The 18,339-nt window shown below is 46.5% G+C and overlaps 1 protein-coding gene across 5 annotated transcripts in view; it reads right to left on the reverse strand.

Moving 5' to 3' along the window:
- SLC39A11 (solute carrier family 39 member 11) overlaps positions 1-18,339 on the reverse strand; it is a 339,059-nt gene that overhangs the window by 124,405 nt on the left and 196,315 nt on the right. For all 5 annotated transcript variants that reach the window (XM_046676895.1, XM_046676894.1, XM_046676896.1 and 2 more), the window contains one exon: positions 13,388-13,558. In XM_046676895.1, the coding sequence (XP_046532851.1) occupies positions 13,388-13,558 (171 nt within the window). The remainder of the gene's footprint in view (positions 1-13,387; positions 13,559-18,339) is intronic.

Consider the following 18,339-nt stretch of genomic DNA (forward strand, 5'->3'; position numbering starts at 1 on the left):
CCATGGATCCCTTTCCTAATTCTAACAGACAACTAGAAAAAGGTATAAGGCCATAGAGGGTAAAGGGAGGGAGACACACCCACACACTCAAACACTCACACACACACATTGGCGATTCCTCAAGCTCCCAGCAGACTTCTAGCATCAGGAGCTAAACTGCTACCACTGATAAATGAAGAACTCTTTACCTGTGCCTTAAACTCCCCAGGGTGGGAGGGAGCATTTGGGGTACCACCCCCAGATGTAGTCCCTCCAATTCTTCGGTCCACTGACCCAACAGCCTAGAACAGATGTGAACTGCTGTGGCTTCAGCAAGCAATCCCTTGAGGATGACCACGAAAAGGATTGTTTTCTGAATCACGAACACTAGAGCTAAGAGGAAGCTATCTAGGTTTACTGACTACCACCATTTGAAACATGCAAATAATTCAAAGAGGGGGAACGGAAATGGGGGATGCTGTTGCTATGAATCTCCAAAAAGAAACTCACAACACCACGAAAAGAGAAAAGCTGGGACAATAAATGAAAACTCAGAATTCAGTAAAGCTAGGTTGCATAATAGAGAGGGGCTGGGTCCTGGGGTCCACACAGCTGAAAAAAATCAGGATTAAAATGGCTGCTTCATTCTGCCTGTATCAGAAAGTGTTCACTGATTTATAGAAACATGGCAAAACTCAGCTCCCTGTTTGTCAACTCAGGTACTAACCCGGCTGTGCCTTTGACAACACATCAATTTGTTTAAAACACACACAGAAAAGAAGGTACTTTTCTTCCAGTTGTCAGAGAAAAAATCCTTTACTCTTCTGTCCAGCAACCCGAATTAAAACAAGGGAATCTGTGGCTTGGTTTCCTTGACAACCTTATCTTCACTCCAGGCACCAGCTCCTGTCTCTAAGCAACAGGGCACTCTTTAGAATTACCGGGAGGTAAAACCAGGCACTTATCCGGAGTCCTTGAGGACCAAGCAAACCAGGGCAGAGTAATTGGTTCCTTACAGGGAAGAACCCAAGGAGCGGAGAAAGGTGCACAGCTCCCAAATCCTCAACAAACCTATAGATGCCCCAGCATCCCCCTGAGTCCTTATGCCTAGAATTCCACCTCTCCACTCTCCTCCCCTTGGCCTGTTCCTCCGCCCTCTGGAGGGATCAGGGACTCAGTTCATCAGCTGGCTTCTCCCACAGCCTCTGCTCCAGACAGAAAAGCCCTATGTGACCCTCACATGAAGGGGAGGCTGACCCCTGAGAACACGGCACAGAAAGGAAAGCTAAGGCGCCACTGTGACTTGCTGATTTTGTAAACAAATGGCTTTGCTGGAGAAAATTGTGTAATTAAAAGAGGGTGAGAGAAAACACTTATATTGCTCTCTTTACATTTAAGACAACCTTGTTTGCACCTGAAAACAGGATTCAGAGATTTCTTTTTTTCCACCAGCACAGCTCTACCTCCCCTCTAACGTCTCGGCACCAGGAAGGATCTCTGAGAATACAGAGAAGAGGAGCAAATGAACAAAATATCTGGAAAGGACAGCCCTGAACTTTAATCAGAGCAAGAGAAGAGAGCTGATGAGTGCACGGCTCTGCAGCTGAAAGGAAATGGAATTTGGAAGTGGAAGCGCCCACAGACAGTGCTTTGAACTGTCGTATCCAATAATCAGGACAACCGCTGTTTATCTGGGATCTTCGTTTCCCAGGCAGGCTCCTGTCCCTGACCGTACTTTATCCTCACAGCACCTGCGAGGCAGCGGGGTGGGGCCGGAACTATTCACTATTGGCCTTCCTTCATGGATCTGGAAATCACAACTTGGAAAAGTTGCCACACCCACAATCACACTGTCAGTTATTTTCAAAATAAGAAAGTAGAGGTTCTGATTCCTAACTTACTTAACCGTGGTAATGGGAAATTTGGCTGTATTGTCTAAATCGCTGTAATTCAAATACGATTTCTAAATTTTCTTGTCTCCATGAGCTTTGGGCTATTTTCTAATTAACTGTTTTCGGTGGCTTATCAATGAGACGGATCTATTTGTGATTTCCTCTCCTTCTTCATGCTCCCTGGAGTAGAATTACTGAGTAAAAGCGACTGAACTCATTTTCAAGCCCCCAGTTAGATCCATTTACAACAGCTCCTTTGCTGAAGCTGAGGGATCAACATGTTGTCTCCAAGGCTGACAGTGGAGCTTAATCCACGTGGATGGGCTGCAAAGACCAACTGCTCAGGACCACTTTCAGGGTTAATTAACGTAAGCAGTAGGGGAAGGAGGAGATCAGGGGGCAGGGGAAGTTGCTATGCTCTAGTAATTTGCAGGACACTGGGGCATGGCAAGCTTTAACCCAAGATCCCAGACAAAAAGAAATGGGACCAAAGGGATCCTCCCAACAGCTACACCTGATTAGGATGAAACTCTGAATGGGGGACTTGGTGCTGCCCCTTCAGGCAGGTAATGTGCAAAAAACACAGACCATGTGGTTGTCTGTTCCCCAAGGGGTTGAACAACTGAAGGGCAGGTGGATTGAAACGCCAAGGTGTTGGAGGAAGCTTGGATTCATCACAGGCCCCCAAGGGCTTCACACAGACTGAACTTGCAGAACTCCCACCTTCCTGTGTATTCAGGAGAGCAACCAATCTTTTCCTTTCCTCTCCCAAACCCCCATGCTGAGCTCACCGCCTCTGAATGGGTCTCCACGTCAACAAGAAGACGGGAGCCAAAAGCAACGCAAGCTGTTTAAGTCAAGTGGTGACACACCTGAGCTAAGCGGGGAGCTTAACTGGCAATTTCACCCTGAAAAGGGAGACAAACCATCAGAGCAAAGAAGAGACCAGAAGTACATTTAGGTGTCGTTTCATTCATTGTATCTAATCAGGGAAAGGGAAAGAAAACGGAATTTTGATTTCAGAATTCATCCTTGGTTAATTGCTATTTGCAGAACACAAGTAACATTTTAATTCTTTTCAACTCCACATCATAACAGTTATCAAGGGAATGGAGACAAAATAGAATAAACAGGGACTTATTAAATACATAATTAATATGCACTAAAATTAGCATATATGAATACAAATGAGCTGAGGCTATTATAAAGTATGCACCTCAAATGTTATCAATTGATTGAACCTGTTATCCGCTATGACTTCTGAACAAATGAGGCCACATCAGCAGATGAGATGGTTCCTTGGTGGATTATCCTGCTAGCAAAGGTGCTGGGTATTTTTGTAAACCAAAATGTTAGAAAAGCTGCAATTCTCTTTACAGTAAAGTAAAGACAAGTCAAGCTCTTGTCGAAGGTCATTGTAAAGCCAGTGTGGATCACGTGAAACTCTGGAATTTCCACCTAGTTGCACAGTACTGTCTTGGATTCATGACGACAGCAGCAGCTGGCCCATTTGCAGGAGGGATGTCCTCTGAGTGGCTTCTCCAGGAGGAGGAAAGGGTCTGAAGGTATATCTCATTGCAGCCTTGGCCTACAGTGCAGCCGCCCAGCTATGAGCAGCAGTGATAAAATTCTGGCAGAAAAGATGACCGCCGAGACAAACTGATCTGCCCCACACACACGGAGGCAGGTCAGCGCTGTGGCCATAGGGTCCCCCTAGTTACCTCATTAACTAGTGGGAAGAGGAGAACAGTCTGGGATCCAGCCAATGGCCGTGACCCTTCCCGCTTGCCTCTGTGCAGGTCATTCCTGTTGCCTCCCCCAATCCCCTCTACTATGGATGGAAACTCTGGCAACCAGTCCCACAAAGCCCGGGTTCAGTTGCAACTCTTAAAGCAGTAAATATTATTTTTTAAACCACACCATCTTCAAAGTCTTCGTTCACCAAGCCAAAAAAGAGATTACGCCCTCGCTCTGAAGGCTTGCACTTACTGTGTTGGCTTCCTGTGATGACTGATTCACTCTGCACTGCATTATAATGAGTGTGTATAAACTTCTTCTCTTCTGTCGGATTGGAAGCTCTTTCAAGGCAAGGACTGTATTTTATTCTTTTTTTATCTCTCAGGGTATCTAGATCTGTGCCATCCAACATGGCAGCTACTAGCCATGGGTGGCTACAAAGCACTTGGAATTTGGCTAGTGGGACAGCAAATGAATAATTTAATTTAATTTTAATTAATTTAAGTTTAAATCTGAAATTTCAACGACTTAGAATGCAAAAAGAATGCAAAATATCTCAATTTTTAAAATATTGATTCTATGTGGGAATGATAAGATTTGGGCTACTTTAGGTTAAAGTATATATTAAAAATTAATTTCACCTGCTTTTTACTTTCAACATGGCTACTAGAAAACTGAAAATGACATATGTACCTTGCACTATATTTCTGTTGGACAGGGGTGATCCAGATGCTTCCCATGTAGAAGGTATTCCAGAGGGTACTAGTTGATCAATTGTTTGGTTGGACAGTACAAACCATCACCTCTCACCTGGCCTCCATTACAACCAGAGAAAAGCATCTTTCAGGCCAGCTATCTGGTTAGATATATGATCTGTGCCCAGGAAACAAAATGAAGAAAACTGGCGACAAAGGAATAAAATCACTGTGCGATTTTGAAATGGATTAAAGTGCAGTACAACAATAGGTTGCAAAATGAGAGGAGAATTTAGATAATCAGACTGTAAGGATGTATTTCATTCTTAGTGAAGCAGCGAATGGGGCTCTGTGCTTCTTGGCAGCCAAGGTTGAAAAAAAAGGCATATACGATAAATTACGAATAGTTTCCACAAGGGAGGCCAAGCTTTTCCAGGCAGTGCATTCTAAAATAAGTATCTTATTTAGGAGCATTGAGTGATGAACAGGGCAATGTCCCTTGCAAAAACTTGACAATAAATGTGGCAATGATTTTCAGATGACAGTTAATGTCCTTTCTTCCAAATCCAACTTGAGTCAGGAGAAGCTGTTCTGTAAGAGATGCTGGGCTGACACAGAACAATTATGTTGCCTCGCTCAGGGGATGGGTGTGTCTATCTGCAGAGAACCTATAACACCCAGAGGAGAGGAGGACGAGCTGGTCCGTTTCCCTGGACGTCAGACATGAACGTGATGACGAGCCTGCCGCACGTTCCCGTGCGTAAGCCACACCTCCATCCTGTGCTGTCCCCCACTCAAGAAATAAGAAACCAGATCAGGACCAAAGGGAACAAGAGGGATGGTACCACGGGGACGACCCTGTACCACACTTAAATTATTAAAAAAATTATCTGCAAATTTTGATATTTAAAGTATTTTACTCCTAACATCTTTTTGACGTGCCCATGACTGAGAACAGCGGTCTCAGGAAACAAAATATCTCCCCTAAATAGAACTCGTCCCAAGACAAGCTTGGGTGGGCTCTGAACAATGTGTAAAGTTACGTTTTTTGCTAAGGATCTAGAGCAGTGCCGTCTGATAGTCCTTTCTCTGATAATGGAATTGTTCCGTATCTGTGCTGTCCAATACGGTACCACTAGGTGCGGACGGCTACTGAGCACTTGCCATGTGGCTAAGGATAACTGAGTATCTAACTTCTGCATTTTATTGAATTCTGGTAAACAAAAAGTAGAGCATTTGGTGGCTCCAGGATCCAGCCCCAGCCTTTCTGACTCTAAAGCCTCTGCTTGTCCACGTGGCTAGTAGCTGCTGTATTGGACAGCACAGGTCTAAAATGCCAAATTAAAACCATGTTCTAGGCAACATCTGCCTGGCCATAGAAAGACAACTGGAAGTTACTGGAAACTTTGAGTCCTAATACTAAAATGTGTTCAAATTCTCTTGCTTGATTTTTTTCTTTAATTTACATAATATGGAGGAGGATGACAAATTTAGTGTGGAAATGAGTCTTGATTTTAACCCTAATCCTCAGGCAGCCTTAGAACGTAGCTTACTTGATCTGAAGGCCAGAGTGAAGGGCACAGGCATACGTGTGTCTGTAGCCCGTGACAGGATTTGATAGCAAACCTAACAGTTGCCCTGTCGCTTTTTTGGGGAATCACGCAGGGATCCCAGAGTTGCGATTTCACCCTCTGGGTGTTTGTGTCTGCTCTCAGGCTCAAATCCAAAGTGTAATTTGGGACTGTGCCACCTGCTTCTGTGACAGCGCAGAACCAGGAACACGATACGCTGAGCAAAATGTCATCCCAGACAGGAGCCTGCGCTAACTATAATGTCAGGCTTCCCACAGAGACACAGATAATTAAAGGAGGATATTACAGTGTTTCCAAACTCCTGGAGTAAACGAGAAGCATCTTCAAATATAACCTGTTGGGGATGAAAATAAAAGTGATCTGAGACGGTCCCAGCTGAGACCACCAAGGCCAGAACCAAACAATCACTGAGGAGCAAAGTGAAGCCGAAAGTAGGAGGGAGGAGGGGGGCAGGGGAGGAGGAGGAGGTGGGAGGGAATTAACATTTCTCAGGTCCTACTGTTTCTGGGCATCGTGATATGCACTTCATAGCCGATGACACAGTGAGTGGCCCTGCTTGCTGCCATCGCTGCTGTCTCACTTAGTATTGAACTGCAAGATAGATGTTCTCTCCATTTTACAGATGGGCAAACGGAGACTCCCGCGATCTTACCTAAGGTCACCCAGCTGGGAAAGCACTTGGAGGCTCCAGGATCCAAGTCCTGGCCTGCCTGACTCTAAATCCTGTGCTTGTCCCATCTCTCCATATCACCCTCCTTGACGCGGTTCCAGGCTTGATGATCCGCTTGGGTCCTGGACCACCCTCACTTGGTGGTGGTGGCTGCCCAGGTGTTTATTCTACGTGTATCTGCAGACCGCCCGTGTTACATGCCCTGCGTGCGGGTGAGGCTTCGGGTCCCGGCCTCCTCTGCCCAGACCTCCTGGTTGAACTGAGCCTGTTGCATCTGGAGCGATAGGCACACCAATGTGCCAACGTGGTGCTGCAGACATCAACATCCAATGTGCCGAGCTTCCAAAAGTGAGAGGCACTTCCTGAACTCCTCTGCGACCACCTCGGAAAACCTTTGTGGTCCACCGGAAGGAAAGAAACATAGCTCACGGTAGCAAGAGGCAGACTGAAGGCAAGATACAGGGATGAGCCTGAATCAAGCTCTACCGACACCTGCTTGTGTGACCTTGAGCTTGGTCTTTAACTTCTCTGGGTCTCAGTGTCTAAGATGTAAAACAGGGATACAAACATCGAAATCACATACGTTGAGCACTTTACATCAGCAACTTCGAAAGGCCCCAGTAAGTGGCAGCCTCTAGAGTGTTATCAGCGTATTTTATTACTGCCAACAATTTGTGGCTTTGAGTGCTGCTCAGCTACTCATTAACTGAGCCTGGGTCTCTGGCCTCGGAGAACACCCCTCCAGTTTCTGGAAGCAGAGCAGCGTGCAGTAGAGGCTGCTGCATCAGTGATTTCCATAGAAAGGTCCATGTCTAATAACAGAATTTTCTACTCAGTCTTTGTCCCAGGAAAATGAAGACTCATTAAGTTCTTCTTTCTAGCTATTGGCTCCTTCCTGCAAACTATAAGTGCCGCCCCTCCAAAGCCACTCTTGCAGCTGTGGCAACCACACTAGGGTGAACCAAATGCCCAGGCTCAGGCCACCAACTCTTCTAGCCGCTTCTTCTAGGGAGCTTTAAGGATAAAGAAGATGTGGTATATATACACAATGGAATACTACACAGCCATAAAAAAGAATAAAGTCGTCCCATTCACAACAACATGGATGGACCTTGAGGGAATTATGTTAAGTGAAATAAGCCAGACAGAGAAGGACAATCTCTGTATGACTCCACTCATTTGAGGAATTTAAACATGTGGACAAAGAGAACAGATTAGTGGCTACCAGGGGAAAAGGGGGGTGGGGAGTGGGCACAAAGGGTGAAGGGGTACACCTACAACATGACTGACAAACAACAATGTACAACTGAAATTTCACAAGATTGTAAACTATCATAAACTCAATAAAAATTAACTTAAAAAAAAGAGAATTTCAAACATAAAGGAGAGCCCACCATATCGTGGAGACCCACAGAAGTTAAATGTCGTCCCTTAGCCTACCTGGTGGCTGTGATGATAAAAGGGAGCTGGGACACCTGACTCTCAAACAGACTCTCCTCTCCTAGACGGGAGGTGAGGTGCCACCATGTACCAGTCACTGCAGGTGCTCAGACATATACTGAGCTTCGATATGAACTGTAACATGGGACCCAAAAAAGAAGACAGCATGGACCTTCTTGCAAGATGCTCCATCTATGGGGGCAAATGAACATGTTTAAATAATTGCCATTTGGGGCGATAACTATCATGACAGAAGCGACGCAGGACACAGCGAACCATCGCAAAGGAAGGGTGACGGACACTGTCAAATAAAGGAAATTAATACTGTGCTATTTGTATTATTTTGCACAGAATCATCCAATGCCAAGGCTGGAAGGAAGCACAGTGGTAATTTAACACACCCCGCTGAATTTTCAACTGGGGTAGGGTTTGTATGAGCGAACCGCTACAATCCCTTTAAGCTCTAATTTTAACTTTCCCAAGGACACAGCCACGGAAAAGCTGTTAATACCATAAGCTCTTCATGAGAAGAGATTAGGAGGAACTCAATTGCTAGTTGATCTCTAATTCCACTCAGACACAGACAGGAGCTCGTTTTCCTAAGGCCCAGAAGTCTCTGCAAGGCTCAGAGCCCTCGAGTCTCACGAGATTGCATGAAAAGCACTTTAAGAGACAGTGTGCTCAAAAGGCTACCGTCTGGGGTTGCTTTTGCAGAAAACATGTCCTTTCCTCAGATATCGATTTCCAAAGGATTCGAGCGCCCCAGTCCACAGCCACCGATGCACACAGGCAAAGCCAGAGAAGGAAGGCGGAACGAGGTGGAGAGGCATCTCTACCCTTGGAAGCATTCATGTTCAACACACGTGCCAGCCGGGCTCACGTCTGCTGGCCTCCATCAGTCACTACCATTTCTTCCTAGAAGGCTTAGACTGCTTGCACACCTGCACACTTGTTTCTCTAAAGTGTGGGTTCTTTCCTGCTCTAGGGGTGTGGATAGACTTCACGAGGTCTGTGAACACCCAAAGCTGCCTGCAAACTGTTGTGTGTGCAACCTTCTCTCGTGAAAGGGTCCATAGCTCTGATCAGATTCCCGAGGATTGTGAACCACAGAGGTCTAAGAACTCATTTGTCCTTGCACATGTCAATTAAACATTAACCCAAGTGCCCTGGGTGTGCGCACAGGCCTACGTGGGTGTCCTGCACTCCAAAAACCTCCAGGGGACAGGATACTCGCTAACAAGCTCTCCTTTTTCTTTCCACATTAAAAAAAACTTTTTTTTAAAACAAAATGTCATCCCCAGGACATAGAAAACTGAACCAGCAAAGACAAAAAACTTCAAAAAAATCAATTATCCATTTAGTCGCTGTGAAAAGTCTATCTTAAAACCCAGAGTCTCAGGGAATGTCAAAGCTCTAGTTAAATTTTTAATAAACTATAAAGGATAATGTGAAAGAAGAGACCTTTTCAAAGGCAAGCTGGTGACAGACAGGCTCTTGAACGATTCTCATCAAAGGGCTGCCGGGGTAACTGCGGGCGGGTGAACTCGTCAGACTGGAGTGAGAAGCTCGCGCCTCCAGGAATGAGCCACGGTGGGGTCCTCGCGTCTGTTTGTATGTAGACCCTTGGTGATTGCATTCAGTGTCCTAGGCTTAAATAACATTCCAGCACCAATGATCCACACATTTATCCCTCCCATCCAGACTTCTTCACTCCCTGACTCCAAACTTACATATCCAGCTGCCTAGACAATATCCCCACTTGAATGTCTACCAGCAACCAACCAAACCTCACAGTCCCAAACGGAATTCCTGAGGTTCCCTCGAAAACCTGCTCCAGCTGCGGTCTCCCCCATCTCCGTGCACGGCAACTCCGTCCTTGCAGCTGGTCAGCCCTGAAACCTTGGGGTCCTTCTGGTCCTCTCTCTCTCACGTCCCACATCCACTCCATCTGCAAATTCATTGGCTCTTCCTTCAATAGATACCAGAATGGGATGCCTGCTCACCACCCTCAGCACTACCATGCTGGTCTGAGCCGCTGTCATCTTCGACCTGGATTCCCGCAGTGGCCTCCGCACAGCTCTCTCTGCTTCCACCCTCGCCCCTCTAAAGTCCAGTCCGAACTCAGCACCTAGAGAGAACCCTTTAAAGCACAAGTCAAATGGCGTGGGGTGGCTCATCTCCCACAGAGTAAAAGGGCCTCCGCATTCCACCTCGGGCAGGGCTGACCTCCCTGCCCTCACCTGTACTCCTCTCCCTCCCATTCTCCCTGTTCCATGCACACTGGACTCCTGGCTACTTCTCAAAGGTGCCAGACAGGCTCATGCCCCAGGGCCTTTGCACTGGTGGCTCCCTCTCCCTGGAACACTCACTGTCCCCAGAGATCTGCACGGCTGACTCAAATGCAAGGAGGTCTCAATAAGACCCATCCTGACCACTCTATTTAAAATTGCAACTCTTTCCTATAACACCCCTCACCGTCTCTCCTCTGTTGAACTTTTTCTTTCATTATGGTATTAACCACCTGCTAACACAGTATATAATTCACTTACTATTGCTATGTTCATTGCCTATCTCCCCTCCTGTAACAGTTATGGGAGGCCAGGGAGCTTGGTCTGTTTTATGACAGACACAACTCAAGTATCTAGCACACATTATTAAAGTACAATTAATAAAGGCAAGACTGGGGGCCGGCCCGGTGGCGCAGCGGTTAAGTTCGCACGTTCCGCTTCTCGGCGGCCCAGGGTTCGCTGGCTTGGATCCCGGGTGCGGACATGGCACCACTTGGCATGCCATGCTGTGGTAGGCGTCCCACGTATAAAATAGAGGAAGATGGGTACGATGCTAGCTCAGGTCCAGGCTTCCTCACCAAAAAAGAGGAGGACTAGCAGTAGTTAGCTCAGGGCTAATCTTCCACAAAAAAAAAAAAGGGGGGGAGGGGGGTGAAATAAAAAAATAAAGGCAAGCCTGGGAAAGAAATTTCCCTTCTAACTTCTCGATCCAGGCAAGCCAGCTGCTCTCTAGTTTACTGAGCCAGTGACTGTCACCACTGCGCTTCTGATGAAGCCAACGCAGCTGAGATTCCTCTGAGCCACTCGGCCCTCATTTCAAAAGATCCTACTGCCTTCACCGAAAAAGAGACACGTGGTTGAACCTGGACTTGGAAATGCCAAAGACCCAGAAGAGGGTCTCCTGTTAGGGAAGAAGTACAATTTGAATCCATGCTGACTTAGCATCATCGAATTTTGGTGTCACTCCATACATCATCTCACCAACACACCCTTGTTTCTGGCCTTAATCCAAGTTCTCACCGGAGTCAGTAAACATTTAAGAGAGTGTACGCTGCCTGCCTCTCCCTGACCTTCTGTCAAAATGAGCAGGGAAACAATTCCAGGTGAGCATATGGGACACAGCAGGGCAGGGGCGGGCGGGTATGGGAAGCGGATTCTCGGCTGCTCAAAGCCCACTGCTATGAGACCTGGATCTTACAATACTTTTTTTTTCTGCAGGGAGACAGAGAATGGCCATGGGATACCTCAAGCCAGGATGGCTATCTCGCTTGGCTCTAAACCCACTGGACAGATCTTTCTTCTTTTTCAGCTGGTTCACGGAGTCTCAAATGGCAGAAAGATAGCTACTCTGACGGCTGAAAATACAACACATGTAACTTCTCTTCTCTAGTCATTAGCATTTAACAGGTCGAAAGGGCTGTAGAGGTTTTCAAGCTGTCCTCTGCAGAGCCCTCGGTCTTCCAATGAGCTCTTTAAGATATTGGAGTGAATGTGACCAGACCCTCCCACCAGGGCGAATCCACTTTGTGTGCTGGGGTCCGACATAAGACCTCATCTCGAGGCATACAGAAAAGCAAGCTCTAGTAAACCAACCCAAGGAGTTTACTCACAACCCAAAGGGAACAAGCCAACAGGGAAACAAGAGAGAAATAGATGCTGAAGACAAATCTGGGGCAAACCAGCCTATATGATCATATGTTAGAAAGTCCTAAGATCAGGATAGAAACAATAGAGAAAAGTGCGTCTCATCTAGAGAAAGATCTGAGCTTAAAAAGTACTTGGACACAAAGTGGTTTAGACAGATTTAACATATACTGGAGCATATAACATATTGAAATTTTCATTCTTTGAAGATGACCAAAAAAAGTCTTCAATGTTCAAGCCAAAGAATATCAAGTTATCCACAGAGGAATAAACTCGGTTTGGCTGTAGCCTTTCTTCCACAGTATTGAAGCCAGAAGAAACTGGAGCAACACCTATAAGAGCTTCAAAGAGACATATGTGCTTCTAGCAAGCTTTGCCCAATCCAGTCATTGCTCCTGTAATAGGGTCACAGGTTGACATTATGAACTCTGCAGGGACTCATAATATATCACCTGGGGATGCTCCCCGAGCAAAGTCATTCCTCACACTTGAGTTCCAAAACAATGAGAGATGGATCAGAATGTTTAAGGACTCAAGATCGAGGAAGTCACAGCTGGAAAGGAGGACAGGAGCATCCTTAACACTAATGACAGCTACCATGATTCACCTGCTCATATGGCCAAGCCAATCTGTGTGCGCGTATACATATATCATCTTATTTAATTACCAAGATAGATGTAGTTTATTTTGTAAATAATATGCCGGTTACCTCAGTAGTAGCATTATGCTCATTTCATAGATAAGGAAACCAACATTCAGAGAGCTCAGGAACTTGTCACGACAAACCAACGGGTACATAGTAGAGCTGGAATTCCAAAACGTAACCCAAGGACTTCCTCAGGTTCCCTTGATTTATTATTTTTTTTTACAGTATCTTTATTCTTTTTTATGCTTATCTGTGTTTTCTAGTTACTCTAAATGAAACGTATTATTTTTGAAATAGAACACCAATACACTTTTTTCTATTAAAATAAATCCAAAGAGACAAATTACTCCAAAACGCTAATAAGGAAAGGATTGGCAAGGACATTTCAGAAAGATGCCCATGTGAAGAAAGCAGGTATGGCAAACATCAGCATTAAACTTTATCGAATTCAAGATTTTAAAGGAACACTAGGCAGAACCAGAGACGTGCCGCGTTTATAAACGGTGCACTCCACAACGGTCATGCAATAGTTAGGAATTTATGCTCCAAATGACTTGCAACCAAACAGGTAAAGAAAGGAACTCATAGGTGGAAATAGGAGTGGAACTGTTTGAAGTAACTGGAACGGAAACTTTTACCATATGATGATCAATCTAGAACAAGTAACCCAAAAAATAAAGTCAAGAAAGATCTGTACTCCTCCCCCTCAAAAAAGGACCCACCCCATCATGGCCCATGCCCCTTTTCCAGCCAGGCAACGGGGCCCACAGGCAGGTGGCTGGACCGCTCGGGGCAAGACCTCACCTGGTACGTTGTGGATGGTGATGGCCAAGATGAGCAGTGCGATCCTCCGCCAGCTGCTGCCGCCGGGCTGCGCCAGGTTCCCTCGAGAAGGCGCGAGGGCAGCAGGGCCCTCTGGAAGGTCGGTGGCCGCCACCTTCTTCCTCTGATAGGCCTCCCCATTCTCACTCTTGTCTGAGCAAAAAGAGAGGGAGGGGAAGAGAGAGAGGTTTTGAAAATGCGCACGTGGGTACCTGGACAAGCAGGAGCAGGAGGAAGCTCTCAAGACAGGCAAATGGCCTCCTTCCTAACTTCCCGATGGACCGTGTAATCTTCTGTTTGTTCCTTCATTCCTCCACTCACTCATTCATTCATTCAGCAAACAGTCACCGAATAGACATTCAGTGCCCAATGTACAGGTACTAAAAACGATAAAAGAGATGAAAATGGGGGTATCCTAGCAATGCCTATTTAAGAGAAATTGAGTAACGACTGGCAGCACAGATTCTGGAAGCAGCCTGCCTGGCTCACTTCCTGACTCATCCACTTATCAGCTGTGTGATGCCGAACAAGCTGTTTAACCTCTTTGTGGCTTAGTTTCCTGATTCACAAAACAGGATAATAATAGCCCTGATTCCACAGGCGGTTGTGCGGATTAAATGAGAGACTGCGTGAAAGGGCTTACATGCACTCAGTGCTGTGTGTGGACTGTGGCTGTTGTTACATGTCCCCTGTCTCCCACAGCCCGAGAGAATTATATCAGAAGCGACCTGCTGTCCTGGTCACACCGACTCAGGCGGAACCTATTCAGATGCCAGGCTCAGCCAATCAGATTCTCTCCCGAGAGATGCAGCACTGGATTGTGGAAGGACTCGGTGGCTTGAGCATGGGTTCTGAGTCCAAAAGGCCACAATGTCAAGGCAGTCATGAGGGACCACGCAAGAGTGGAACGAGGAAGCAGCTTGACAGACAGACAGAAGGAAGCAGATACACATGGACAAACAGAGATAGGAAATCACACGGCCAGCCTCGGTGCCAGAGGATATTCTAACCCTCATGGGCCAACCACAGAACCTCGGCCTTGGGTTTCATAAACTAAGCCTCCTTTTAAAAGTCCCCTAAAATCATATATACATGCATTTGAAGGGTGTCGTTTCTTAGGACCAGATTGTCCCAAATACCCACAGTCCCCTGGGCTATTTGTTTATTCCTAGTGGAGGCAAATCGCCCAGATCTGAAACACAGAACACGAGTGAGGTGGAGCATCCGGACGGGTTTGTGGGAGAGGTTTCCAGAAGGAGGGTCTAGAACAGATCTTAAACGAGTGGTGGCACAAATGGGAAGGAGGGTCTCTCTATCATAAGCACCCGCCAAGCCTAACTCAGATGTCACAGACAGGTCCCCAGCACGTTTTCCACCACAAGTAGGGGAACCACGCACTCCAGTTCTGGCTTGCTACCCTAGGGGGATTATTAGTGTCCCTTGGCACTCTCAGAAGTGTCCTGGTTTGGATGATAAATTCCATGGCTCCCCAGGCTGGAGGAAACAGCAGAAGCTTGGCTGACACTCTGCTCTGTGGGAAGACATCCCTGCACAAGTTAGCGGACGTCACCGTGAAGGGCAGGAGAGATCCCTCGTGGCATGTCTAGTGCTGTTCTCTATTTACGCATTTTCTACAAGCAAAAGAACTCTCACCTCTAAGCTGAAAGTTGCAGACAATTTTCCCAAATTCAATTAAGAAACAACAGGCAACTTTGTGGCTTCCTTTATCCCCGACCATGGCATTTGGCCTGGCCTCTCCTTACTCCTAGTCACAAAGTAAGGCAAGGCTGTTTACCTTCTCCCTTGGGGGGCTTCATTTAAAGACCAGATCTCACCAGGTAAACTTGATCGGATCTTTGATGCCCTTTTTGGATGGGCCTGTCCAAGTGGAATACTGTTTTATATCTCAAAAAACATGCAAAGGATAAACCGCTTCTTCAGAAAATCCTTTTGTGCTTGTTTCCTCACATGAAGCCAGTGCAGCTTCAAGAGGAAGGAGTGCCAAAGAGCAGGTTGACTCCCCCTCCCTGGGTCCCATTTGGTGCTCTCACAAACAGCTGACCTCAGTGCCCTTAGGGAGCAGGGTCTTTTCCGGGTCCTCCGAAATGCACGGACGCCAGCTCTCCAAGGGGCAGCAGCCACAACTCACAAAACCGGCCTCTGAGAACGCAGCTGTCTCAAGTGGACAGTGCTCGAGGCGAAGCTAAATCCTCACCGTGCGGTATCCACACTGTGTGCGTGAGTGTGTGTGCGTGCAAGCACACGATTGCTGCTCGGAACCCTCTCTCTTGCCTCAGACATCAGACAGCCTTCATGTATGTTCGCACATGTGTGTGTATCTGCACACATATGGGGGAATGTGTTGCGCATTCTAAGTTGACAATATCTGATGATTCAGGCTGCAGCGGCTGGTCGGGAAATTGAACTAAACATCTGGGATTTCAAGCCCATAAACACCAAAGCTCAGAGCAGAGCTCTCAGTGCTGCCAAAGAGCTAAGCTGCATCGTGCGGAGGGCGCTCGGCCGTCTCCTGGACCAGTCAGTGAACGCCACGGATTCCCCGGGCTTCCACTGAGCACAGAGACCTGACCTAAATGCTCTCCAGTGGGCTGATAGGGGCAAAAAGAACCCCAAAACTCTTCCTTTGGGGGCTTTATAATTTAAGAGAGGACAGACAGGGAAGACACGAATAAATTCCTTTAAATCTAAGGGACAGAAATGCACTCTCTAACAAGCACTGAAGGCTGCGCTTATTTCTGTCAGTGTCACAAAAAAGATTGGACTCTAAATATCCTGCAAATAATGCACAGAGAGCAACAGAGATGGGGCACCATTAGCATATTCCAGCACCATACACATGTTTAACGGGAATATTGAGAAGCATAAAGAGTTATTAATCGAGGTAAAGATACACGCCTCGCCTTGGGGTCCTAACGTGTGAAAACTGGTGTCAGGGCCTTCCCTAGTGGGAAACAGGAGGGTGTGAATGCGTGATGTCCTTGTGAAAGCTAAATAAGCCACCATTTGGGAACAGCCACTAATGAGTCTGCAGCGAGGAAAATGAGTCCAAACAAATCATTACAGAGAGTACAGATGCATCCTGAGCAATGAATCTTCTTGTCGCTCCTGGTAAGGCTGGTTAAACCATTGCACACCAACAAGGAAAACGCCAGCACCGTGGGCAAAGGGTGACCGGTCAATGGAGGGAATTGCCAAGCCCAGTGTGGAGTGTAGGGGTGGGCCAGAGTGACAAGAGCCTGCAAGATTTCTTGAAAGAGTAAAAGTTTGGGCACTTTTGAAGTAGGGCTCGGCAAAGAGGAAGGATATTTAGGGATGGAACAGCCGATGTCAGCCAATTCAGAAATGGAAAACATCATCGGCAACATAGGGTAATAGGTGGTACTGAGAACTTTTAATCCTCCAGCCTTACAAAAGCCCCAGGAAGGAGAGATCATCCCCTTTAACAAATGAGAAAGTTGGAGAGCAGAGAGCTGGATAACTGGTCCCAGGTCACAGCCAGTCCAAGATGGATTCAGGAGTCAAACCAGGTCCCTTGGGTCCAGAGGCCGCCTCTTAACCAGGGCCCTGCGGTTGACTGGGGGTGGAGGCAGGGAGTGTTGATCTGCTCCTTTGCTCACCAAAAAGGGCAGCGGGAGCAGTCCCTGCAGTAACATTTTGGGGCTTGAAATCCCAAATGTTTAGTTCAGAGAAGTTCAGGATGCAGAGAGGGTCTGGCGAGCTGGCGTTGACTGACACCAGAGGGCAAAGGGCTCAGTGGAAATCTCGTATCTACAATCACGCCCTCTCACAGACACACCTGAAGAGGTTTCACGAAAACGTCGTTTCTTAACCCACCAGACCTACTATTTCTAAGTGTAAAGCAGCTGTGAGTAGGAAACATTCACACCAGGCATGGAACACAGGGCTACCGTTCTTTCAGGAAAGTAGAAAGGAAAGACTTCAAAGTTGCTCATCACCAAAGAAAAATTTTTTTTAAACTCAAGCATCTATGAATCCACAAATAGAAGGGACCCACTGCTGGGGCTCAGCCTGTCAGCCTGTGCTCAGCACAGAAAACTTCAAATCCCTGGAAAAACACTTTCTTTGTAAACCCTGGTCACAAAACAGAAAACAAAGAGTAGTCAGCGATGTGTCTTCACTAGGTACTAAACATGCACAAATGAAATCAAAAGGCAGATCAAAAGCAGGGAAAGAGGAGGATCTTTACTTATATTTACTTATGTTTCTCCTTCCTTCTTGTTTCCCAGAGAATCCGCATAATTTGGGGAAGAAGAAATTAGCAACACGAGTGTGACAATGCTTGCTAAGAACTTGTTTCTGTTTCTTTCATCATTTACGGGATGAGAATGGCTTCCTTTATATAATTAACGCTGAATTTGAACGTGAACTAATTACTCAACATTGGTTAGCATCCACTCTGGCACCTAGAGAAGCCAGGGCCCGTGGAGGCCCTTCTTGACAGTCACCTGGAAATTCAAGACAGAGCCAAGGTGGTCCTCCCAGTCCTGGCAAAAGTCACCCCAGCTCACAGACATTCAAAACTAAACCTATCCACAACCCTCACCTGTTTCCTTTTTGTAAAGCTGTAAACATAACTACATTAAAGACCATTCCCCAAAGAGAAAACATCCCCAATACTTTTAACACGCCTATCATTTGTCCCTACCCCTTGCCCAGTTCATGCATGTTTATGTTTTGCCATTTTGCAGTCAGGCCAAATGGTGAAGAGAACAGATGCTGGATCACACTGGCTGCTGTGGGATTGTGGCTCTGTCAACTGTGGGATCATGGCTCCATCAACTCTGGGATTGTGGCTCCGTCAATTATTAGCCATAAGGCTTCAGGCAAATGCTGTCTCTGCCTCAGGGCACAGTGCCTGGCACAAGAAAAGTACAATTTCATATTCCACTTCT

The sequence above is a fragment of the Equus quagga genome, chromosome 11 (assembly GCF_021613505.1).
Source record: "Equus quagga isolate Etosha38 chromosome 11, UCLA_HA_Equagga_1.0, whole genome shotgun sequence".
NCBI classification, from domain to species: domain Eukaryota; kingdom Metazoa; phylum Chordata; class Mammalia; order Perissodactyla; family Equidae; genus Equus; species Equus quagga.